Here is a 10,846-nt window from a genome sequence, read left to right as displayed (position 1 = left end):
CTCAAGAATAAGATGTAGTAGATTTGATCCTTGTGTCATATTTCCTTCTCACAGTCAGCATCCACCCACTTATGCCCTGAAACATATGCATTCATATTTCATACATTTTAATTCGAAGCACCAAGCTCTGTAGGTATGCTTCCAGTCAGTTGATTACAACAAAACTGCAAATAAAGTGAAAACAACAAAATAAGCATAGTGCCAAGTTTGAAAACCCAATAAAGCCACATAACCAAACAAACACCAAGGTTGTTGTTCTTGCCAAGGCCAGAATCTAAACTATGTAGTAACTAACATGCATTTATAGAACTAGTCAAGGCTAGAATCTAAGCAGTGTAGTGATTAACTTGCATTCAGCAAACCCATTATCAGTTTCCCAAAGGCCAGAATATAAACCATCAAATAGGACAGGTTTCAAATCATAGTTATCAATGCATGTTTATCTTTATAGTACATAATTATTTTAGATTGCAGTCTCCTTGACCCTTATCTTTATCTTCAATTTTAAGGATACATGAATTGAATTTCCAGGGTTCTTCATGAATCTATGTGGCATGTCATTTTCTTGGATGGATCTTAATTTGATGTTTAATTAATAGCATGTTCAAAATCAACTTCTCATTATCAATACTAGAATTGAGAAGCTACTTTTTTTTTCATTATAATCAATTCTAGAATTGAGAAGCTACTCACAAACTACTCATAAAAACTTTTCTCCCTTTAAAGAATTTTCAAAGATTCACTATGGGAATGTTTAGATACCTTAGGTGAAAACTACGGTCAACAAAAACAAGTTTCCTTTACTTTAATGGACATCCACCAGATTTTTTACTTTACCATAATTTTTCACTTGTGTATCCAAACATGGATTAATACAGTACAAAGCCACATAACCACACTAAAATTGATTCTGAGTTCTTACTGAATTATCAAACATGACTTAAGACGATACAAAGTCACATATCCATACTTCAGTTTTATTCAAAACATATTTAGCAAAAGAACTGGTATATTTTCTTAGTTTCTTATTTCTCAAGGTTTTTACATTCAAAAGCAAAACTACAGAAAAGCTGCCGTGCTACATATTTACTCATATAGCGAGCTGCTTTTTTGCCATTCTTTACACAGTATACGTACACAAAGAACCACAAAACACATAACATATCGATCTCTAGCATCTGCATGAATCATCTTCATCACCCATTCACCACGTTTCCACCTGAAAGAAAACAAATGTCAGCAAAACCAGACAACAAACACTTGATTCTGGCATAAAATAGCATGTTTGGAAACTCGTTCAATTCATGTAGCCACCATGATTTTAGTTTTACAGTGATTTTGAGTTTCGAAGGAGATTCCAAACATGCAGGTTAAGCATGTATAAAGTATCACTGTATGCATCACCGTTGGGGTGGAGGACTTAGCCAGTTATGTAGGAGGAGCACTGGTTACAGGCAAGAAACACATAGGAGGGAGCAACCTCAACAGACTGACCAGCTCTCTTCATTGGCACATCAGCACCAAATTGAGCAGTTTCTTCCTCCTTGAAAGAGGCTGGTATCAATGGAGTCCATATGGATCCAGGTGCAACCCAATTCACTCTTATTCCCTTGCTCACAAGTTGAAGGGAAAGGCCCCTGGTAAAGGCCACAATGGCACCCTTGGTGGCAGTGTAGTCCAGCAATGTAGGGTGTCCCTTGTATGCAGGGACGGATGCATGTATATACTGTTGGGGGCAACTGCCCCCACAAGAATTTTAAATTCATTTACAAATTATACATATAAAAAATAATATTTCACAAGTGTGTTATATTGCTGAACATTATACATGAAAAATGTACTAAATGCCCCCACGAAATTTTTTATGTGTATATTGCCCCCACGACTTCAATTTTCTGGATCCTTGTATGCATTCACTGATGTTGTGTTGATAATGCTGCTTCCTTCCTTCATATGCTTCAGGGCATGCCTATACAAATATACAAGTTAGTTAAACTCAGAATTCACACAAGACAAAATGAAGTAAACTCTTTTCAGTTTTCATAGATTGAGTTGAAGGTTGAACTATGATTGATTGAGTGATAAATATCTATGTATGTTTCAACTTTTAATTGAATCCATTTTGATTTTACCTGGTCAAGAAGAAATATGAGAAGATGTTAGTTCTGAACACCCTCTCAAGTCTTGGCTCATCAATCTCCTCCACTGAACCACACTCATACTGCTCAGCTGCATTGTTGACCAGAATATCTATGCGGCCATAAGCATTCACTGCCTCATCCACCACTCTCTTGCAATTCTCATCAAAACCAAGGTCAGCTGGTATAGCCAGTGGATCTTTAGCATCTGCAGTCTTAGCCCTTTTTATCATTTCAATAGTATCCCAGCCCTTTTTATCATTTCAATAGTATCCCTCGCATCCTTGTCCTCTTGTCCCTTCACATAGGTGAAAATCACAGCTGCACCCTCTAATGCAAATAAATTGCACACTGCTCTTCCAATTCCAGAGTCACCACCAGTGATTAATGCTATCTTCCCCTGAAAATTAACCCACAATATAGAACTTATGAAATTGAGGGAATGGAAAGAAAGAATTTTAAATAATGCAGGCAAGTTAATGTAGAAATTTGTTCATGTATAGAGAAAGGGTGTTATTATATATATGGACTTGAAGTTTATTTGATGGTTTATATTCTGGGCTGGTGAGTTGGGGTGTTAACAGCATCCACCTTCATTCCCGTGACTCTACCACTGAACTCCTGCAAAGGAAAAAATAGGACAGGTTTCAAATCATAGTCATCAATAATACATTAACAAGCAGCATAAATGTAATCAGAATTTCGAACTAATATATTTTTCAGGTCTTTGCTTAGTTTCTAAACAAAGATATGGATGGCAAACATAGCAAATTGATTAATAACAAAATATCTCTAATATTTTTTTCAATAATTTTCAGTTCTAACATCCAGCTAGCGTGTCTGCAAGAATTGCATCAAGGACATTGGCTTTGGAGCCTATAGAAGGCTGATTATTACATATTGCTTCATTGACAGCCTATTAAATAAATAAATAAGCCAAATTACCCACGTGCCTTAGCTCAAGTGGCACCAAGTCACTTTTAGAGGTTACATGATCCTGAATTCAAATCTCCACAAGGCTGCTTTGCCTCCACTCTAGCTATAGGGTTAACAGGACATTCTCTTAGTAGGTAGACGAAAGAACGTTAGTAAAACATTTTTTAAGTGAATATGTTTGGGATCTCACTAAGATGTTAGCATTTCTCTAAAGAAAAAATTCATTATGTTTAGACAAGTGTTCAGCTCATGTTCTCCCCTAAACAACCCAAACACTGCAAAACGATTAATAAATTTAGTGAGCTAGAAAAAACCAGTTTCAATTCCTAAGCAGACAGGAATGTGAAGGTACAGTTTATCCAGTAGATTTCATCAAGTGTTACAGCTATACTTTTGATTTTTGAAGATACATCAGAGATAGCCATAAAACAAATATTAGCATGAGATGAAAAGGATTCCAGAAATAGAATTTTTGGAAGGCATACCTTGGTATAATACCTGCAGCCTTCTGCACCTTCAGTCACCAGGAGTAGCTTGAGGTTTGGATGGAATAATTTATGAACAACCGCATCGTCATACGGGTCTTCACCCTTTGTGAGAAAAGAGATCTCTTCTTCACTTATCTAAAAACATATCAGATTGATTCTGTCAGGGATGGTATTGTCACATTATTTTACATTCCACTGTAATTTGTATTCTAGAAAAAGAGAACAAGAAACTTCTACTGGGAACTAAAGAACATATATTTCTGCTCTGTTCATAGGGGAGGGACCTCAATGATATCTGCAGTCTCCCATATACTCAGAATTCCTTCTCTTGCACTATCCGCAGAAGGCCATAAAGGAAGCCTCAGGTTAGGGTCATAAGACAGAACTACACCAGCATCTTTCGCAGCCTTTGCTGCAGCTATATGTGCTGATTTGCATGGTTCTGTTATAAGACTTATAGAACCATAATGGAAGATCTTGGCCTGCCATAAAGAGATAATAGAACAATGTTATAACAATAATATATGAATTAAGTATAGAGTCAATGCGAAAAACATTAAAAGAACATAGACTCGGCAAGAATTTTGAAGTTTTTCCTGTGATATTAAGGAAACCTGAAAGAGGGTTCTTAAACTACAGAAGCAGGAATATCAAAAAATGATGGTTTACTTTAGGTACATTTAGTCATTATGTTTAAAAAAACCCACAAACTGCCAGTTGATGAAGTGATTTTGAGTAACTGAACAAAGCTAGACTAATTGAGAGAAGTGCAACAGAGTTACAGAGAGCATACTGAATAATTTGTTCAATAGAGGTTTGATTTTCCTTTACTACATTATGCTTTAGTTTGACCAGCATGAGTTGTAGCTTTGGCTTTACCTTTCTAATTAAGTCCAAATCGAGTTCATCTTCTTGGAGCAGCATATCAGCACTGGGATTACGATAAAACATGTAACAAATGCCAAAGCAGTACGAGCACAGGGTCAAATCGCATCCCTTGGTTGTTTACATTATTTTCCTTGAGTATATCAGCAAGCATATATCCAAATTCATCCTCACCAACCTGTTCAGGTTGCATAAAGCCTTGTTGAGATTGAATTTAGACCAAAAACTCAGTATGACTTCTAATTTATGCACAATAAAACACTGTTTGAAATTTGCCTCTATTTATCATGATATCAGAATCTCGTTACTACACGTATTACCTCAAATAGAGTAGTCACTTGGACTACTTAAGAAGTGAAAAGCCGAAACCATCATCAGATCATCTCTCCTCTTTTGTTCCTCTTCCGAATTCCGATCCCCTGCTACCTCTACCATCACAATGCCTTATGCTCCCCCCTCTCCACCGCCGTGGGGAACCATCCACTCACCAGATGACCAGCAGCCGCAGGAGAAGGCTGGCCATCTCATCTTGGTGGTGTTTTGCTGCTTGGCGGCTCTGGTTATTATGACGGCGGTTTGCGGCCACTTTTGCCGCAAACGTGACCCCAAGGAGTCGCCGGTGGTGCATACATTGCCTCCTCCAGCAGCAGATGGTGATGCAGCAGCAGCAGCTGATGAATGAGGCACCGGTGCCGCCCATTTTTTTTTATTTTCATCCTAAAAATATGTATGTTTTTCTTTTAGATTCTGAGAAGAGAGAGAGGGAGCCCTAATTGTACTTGAATTCTATCTAGAATCCCTAATATATGTATAACTAGTTTCAACTCCTTTAGTTTGTGTGCGTGTGTAAGTTAAGTGGTGTTGGCTTCCGTGTGTGTGGCCCTTAGATATAATGTTAAAATATTCAATAGTTCAGATTCAATCAAAATAAAGTTTACCCCACTAAAATACCATTTTCTTGATCTCTACCCTCCAAACTCACTCTCCATCATCACCATCATCATCACCTTTATGGAAGCGCCCACCTCCTCTTGAGCCTCATCCACCATTGTAGTGATACTTTCATAAAATAAACCCAGTAACAGCACCAAGAACATCAAGGCTGGCACTCCACTCCTCCGATCCGACGCATGTTGAGCCGTTTTGATGGGTATGAATAGGCGTTGTTGGAGAATAATACTGTCGAAGGTTGTCTTTAAGAGTCCATATCTGTCATGTAATTTCTTCTCTATTTCTTCTTCTCTCTCTCCATTATCGTTCTTCAAAAGAGAAGAATAACCAAGTACCACATAATGGTTGGAATCTGATTGTCGTTCTTAATATGCCCAACTCCAATGTCATTCTTATAAAGTTTGACTTTTTAATGTGGATTTGCAATTTAATGTTTGAAATCAGATTGTTTTGGTTCTTATTGGAAGAAAATCAAATAAAGTTCAGATTTGGGCATTGGTTGAAGACTAATTTAATGTCTGTTTTTGGGGCACGCTAATAGTGGGCAACTTGCATTGAGAATGAACAACAACAAGAATAACAATAGCATATGTCAGTGGAAGAGATATGGTTTTGATGTGTAGGGATTGACACAAGAATATTCAGAGGAGTGATGAAGAAGATGAGGATATTATTGTCCTAAGGATATATAAATTCAGGGCATTACGGTCAGTACAATAAAAAATTCATCTGTACTACGGTGAGTCAGTTTTTAACTGACCCACCGAAGACGGCATCGTCTTAAGTTGGCCAAGTCAGCGAACAAACCTGACGTTGTATGTAGTGGGTTTGAAAGAGCCCCGTCATCTTATGGCTTTAGCCCTTTGGATGGAAACAATCCACTTTGTCCAACAAAAAAAGAGTGGATGAATATGATTATATTTGTAATTTTATGTTCTAGAGTGTTTTAGTTAATAGAACTTTACCACTTGTATGGTTGTCCTTAGTTTAAAGTGTATTTTGATGAATAATATAATTAACCAGAAAATTGAGCATTGTTTTCCAAATTTTATTTTGTTCCTGCCAATTTCTTCTAACCCTACCTGCTGATTCATTGGTGGGATTTTACATCCTAATACCCTATCATAGTCTTAGTTATATGACTAAACTAGGTATTTTTGTTATTATATAATTTGCCGAGAGTTACGAAACATCATATATAGAGGTAAAAACTAAATTTTTTTGGAGAATGATGAGCTATGCATAAACTCAACCTTGCCAGAATAAATACTATTGGGTGCAGCTCATATTAATTAACATATCGTGGTGCGTTGGTTTGCACTTGCAAACTTTTTACCACGACACCACGTCCCTCCCTCCTTACTGCAACATTTAATTTTCATTTTTGGACAAAAAGGCTATAAAAAATGTTTTGAATAGGATTCAAACCTCCTACAATAAGAATATCTTCCCCATAAATTACCACTTAGCTAGGAATAAGTATGTTTACTTATTGGACGATTTATTGTATTTATACATATAACAATATCATCATCTAAATCTATATCTAAATACAATATAAAAGATAACCTAGAAGAAGGAATCTATATCTAATCTAAATACAATATAAAAGAGAACCTAGAAGAAGGAAAGTATTGACACTTGGCAAACATTAGGATAGGTTTCAGGCATTTTTCTAAGAATAAGTTAAATCAAAAAGAAAATGTTAATTCTACTTTTGGAAACTTTGGAGTGGCTCATTTGATATTTGCAATTTTGTTGAAGGGTAAGCATGTAATGACACATCTAATTTACTTTATTTTTAAATTTTTAAATCTATAATAAATCTAACATTAATTATTAATTCAAACTTTCTTCCCACTAACTACTTCTACACCAATCACCTTTTATTAGCTTAAAAATTTTTAAAAATCTGTTTATTTATGAGGAATTCCACCACATAAATAGCCAATTAGAGATTACCTTCATTGTTGTAACATGCTTTTGATTTAGACTGTATATGCTTTAAAAAATGGGATGTTACATTTCTCCCTCCCTAAAATAAAATTTCGTCCCCGAAATTTGCATACTTAAAAAGATGTCAGTCAAATAATTTCAATCTTAGAATTATCTACGTTTAAACCGCTAAATGAAGTTCACGCTTACATAAATTTTCCCATGGTATCTAATGCCCAATACTTATTTCAATCTTAGAATTATCTAATGCCCAATACTTATTTCTTCTAGAATTCCTCCTACTTGGTAGTTACGTACTTAGCTTGTTATTGATAGTCCTCGTTTCTTTTTCTTCATTTCTAGGACAAAATGACTCAACATAGTATAGAGTTTATTATCCAAAATCTATGAGGTAAGGGTTCTTTGTAGTCTACCTATAACTATATACTCAACTGTGATTGGTTGCTAAAAATTCATAGGCATTTGATCCTTGAGCTAATCTTTCTTAGTCTGACTACTAAAAGAATTATGATATATTATGTATATAGCTCTCTATCTGAAAGAATTTCAAAACCTATCATGTTGTAGAAAGTATATCACCTAATATTTCTATTTTCATAAGAATCATTTCATATAGATTATGATACTTAGAAATATTGAATCCCTAAACTCTTAGCTAGACTTAAAGAATTCCCTAATAGGACGTCCATTAATTTTAACTAAACTCAATCTATAATTGGTATAAAATTTTACTTCCATAAAGTATACCTTTCAATTTCTATCAAGATATGAATCCTCAATTTTTATATTTAGCATATGTAACCTAAGAATTTTAGCTGCTATATATGCATTATAGTTCAAAACCTAAAGTTATGGGCTAAATTTAATTAACACCCTACTATTATGGGTTTGCAATTAACACCAAGTATATTTTTACAATCCATATCTCTTCCTATCATAGAACACCATTCCCTTCATCGCATGCTAAAATCATAGATCAAAATTCTCAAATCCTAACTTTGAAACATGTGGAGTACTTTTCCTACTCAATCAAGACTAAATTGGTATGGACACAAGTTTGGGAATAGTTTTAGATATCCCCTTAACCTATTTATAGGCAATCCATTTGGTGCCTTGATGCACCACGTGTCATTCTATTTCTCTTTTCTTTCTTGTTTTTCTTTACCAAATTATGGATACTAGTATACCAACCCGTGCCATGCACGGGTAGTATTTTCTGAAATTTTTGTAAAATTATTATATTTGAACTATTTATCATATATTCAATAAACTTAATTCTCTTCTTGTTGTATTTTTCTAATGTATAAAAAAAAATTCTTCTAATTGTTAAACGGCTAATTAATATACAATTTATTTTTCAATATCGTATTAAGCTGACAGCGTTGATATAAATATATTTCAATGAAAATTTAGATTATAAGAAAATATAATGGCTCATGCGATGCACGGGGAGTTTTTTCTGAAAATTAATTTTAATCATATTTTTTCACTTATCTTTTATAAGATACATACCAAAAGATTTTAAATTACATAATTCTTTTGGCAATAAATTTTATGAAAATTTACCTTAAAATTAAGGGGGCTTGTAGGGGCTTTTTACCGTATAACTTAAACACACACACATATATATATAATTATGTTTAGAAGTACTCCTTATATTCTCTAATATATTTTTTAGTTTAAATATGAAATTATTTTCATTTAAAATATCTGATTTAAAAAAAATTCATGTAAAATATCCCTCCACATGAGAGCTTTTTTATCATGACATATTTTCACTATCATACTTTCATACCATTTTATATATTTACACCTAAAATAAATTATGAAATTATGAAAAAATACTTAGATTATATTAGTTTTATCCTGAAAATTGTTTCTCCCATGGGAGGTTTTAATATATATTACTCCCCGTGATAGTATTTTCCTTTTTTTAGCTTCATCGAAAAATTACATGAAAATAAAAGAACAACTACACAGCGAGCAGAGCGTCCGTCAACACCAGAGTTTCAAGCTCTATCGGTGGAATCTAAAAATCCTGAACAACAGCTGCAAAAGTGAAACTACCCCACCTCGCCAACCAGCCAGCAACCCCATTACAGGGACCCTATTAAGCTCTCAAATATATATGTAGGGGATATATATATATGGTAGTCTTGACAGGAGTGGTATTGACATATCCAGCTAAATGGATAGTAGATCCGTCATGAGAGAGGGAAGGTCGAGCACTAGACTCAGGCTGGTTCCTTCTAGTCATAGAAAAAGATCTTCTAGACATGGCGGATTGGAAATCATTTGAGGACGTCCTAATAGATCTAGGGATAGAGAAGGAATTTCTCCTATCAAAGATGAGATCTACTTGGCCAGATTGGTGTTGGATGATTTCACGAAACTCAGGAGTTTCAGCAGGTATATATATATATAATCCTCAAAATAATTTTCCGTTGTAACCAAAAAATATAATCCTCAAAATATTCAAAAAATATTTAAAAATATACTAAATGTTCTTAAAAATTACCCGTAGAAGCTTTTCACCTGTAATTTAAATATTAGTATTAACATGATAATTTTTTCAAGTAAGATAATCCACCTTGTGGGCAGTGGCGGAGGCACAGGGGTGACTTCCCCCTGCTTAGTCACCCCTGCAATTTTGGAATTTCTCTCCTAATGTTCCTTTTTTTTATTAACCCGATGTGGGACTTTAGTTACTCATATGTTGTGGGTTGTATTTTGTGAATGTGGGACTGATGGCAAGATGATTGGGCCCAGCCAACACAAAAGGCCCAAACGGATCCAGCAGAAGCCACTGAAACTAAAAGACTATATTTGATCCCTGCTACTAGTATTATTAAGTAAAGGAAGGAGTAAATAGATTACTAATGTATTACTCCATGCAGTAGTATTTTAAATAGGAAGTATTATTAGTATTGGGCCTCTAACGGGCTAGAATCAAGAGTCCATAGACTCATAGTTTATATTGTAAGAATCCTTTGCATTCAATATCAGAAAATTGAGCTTGCTCACATTTTGTCTTCTTTCTATTTTTTTCTTGAATTTCCTCTGCTAGGGTTACAGTGTAGGAACTTCCTACCAGGGACTTTATTTAGTCACCCCTGACTCAAATGAAACATTTAAGTTTCATTAACAAGGTGTTCATCCTGTTTGTGGGTTGTGTTTTGACCACTTCATTGTTTTCTTTTTTATTAATGATGCGGGACTTTTGTTGTGGGTCTGAGGTTTGAATGTTGGATGATTGGGGCAAGGTATTGGCTTGAGGTTTGAGGTTCCAGTTGCTTTGTTTTTCAATGAAAATGGGAAGAGAAGTGGAGAAGGTTGTGGTTCTATTTTGGACTTGAAGGAGATAGTCACGGTGGTGAAGGTTTTGGGGATGCAGGAAAGTTGATGATGGTGAATAGTTATGATAGTTGATGATGGTGGTGAAGGTTCCAGATCTGATTGGCTCTACATCGTTGTTGTTTCCAGGCAGTAGGC

At 35.0% G+C, this 10,846-nt stretch overlaps 1 protein-coding gene and 1 pseudogene across 1 annotated transcript; both read right to left on the bottom strand.

Moving 5' to 3' along the window:
- Positions 1 to 956: 956 nt before the first annotated feature.
- On the bottom strand, positions 957 to 1,750 carry LOC130727619 (NADPH-dependent aldehyde reductase 1, chloroplastic-like; annotated as a pseudogene).
- Positions 1,751 to 2,217: 467 nt separating this feature from the next.
- On the bottom strand, positions 2,218 to 4,619 carry LOC130733747 (probable fructokinase-6, chloroplastic). The gene is given in 7 exon segments (XM_057586009.1): positions 2,218 to 2,538; positions 2,730 to 2,759; positions 3,560 to 3,697; positions 3,847 to 4,044; positions 4,442 to 4,515; positions 4,518 to 4,541; positions 4,544 to 4,619. Coding segments are annotated over 7 exon segments (693 nt in total). The 5' UTR covers positions 4,602 to 4,619; the 3' UTR covers positions 2,218 to 2,367.
- Between the last annotated feature and the right edge of the window lie 6,227 nt (positions 4,620 to 10,846).

The sequence above is a fragment of the Lotus japonicus genome, chromosome 1 (assembly GCF_012489685.1).
Source record: "Lotus japonicus ecotype B-129 chromosome 1, LjGifu_v1.2".
Taxonomy (NCBI): Eukaryota; Viridiplantae; Streptophyta; class Magnoliopsida; order Fabales; family Fabaceae; genus Lotus; species Lotus japonicus.
The sequence above is the reverse complement of the archived record's forward strand: the minus strand, read 5'-3'. Positions and strand labels throughout refer to the sequence as shown.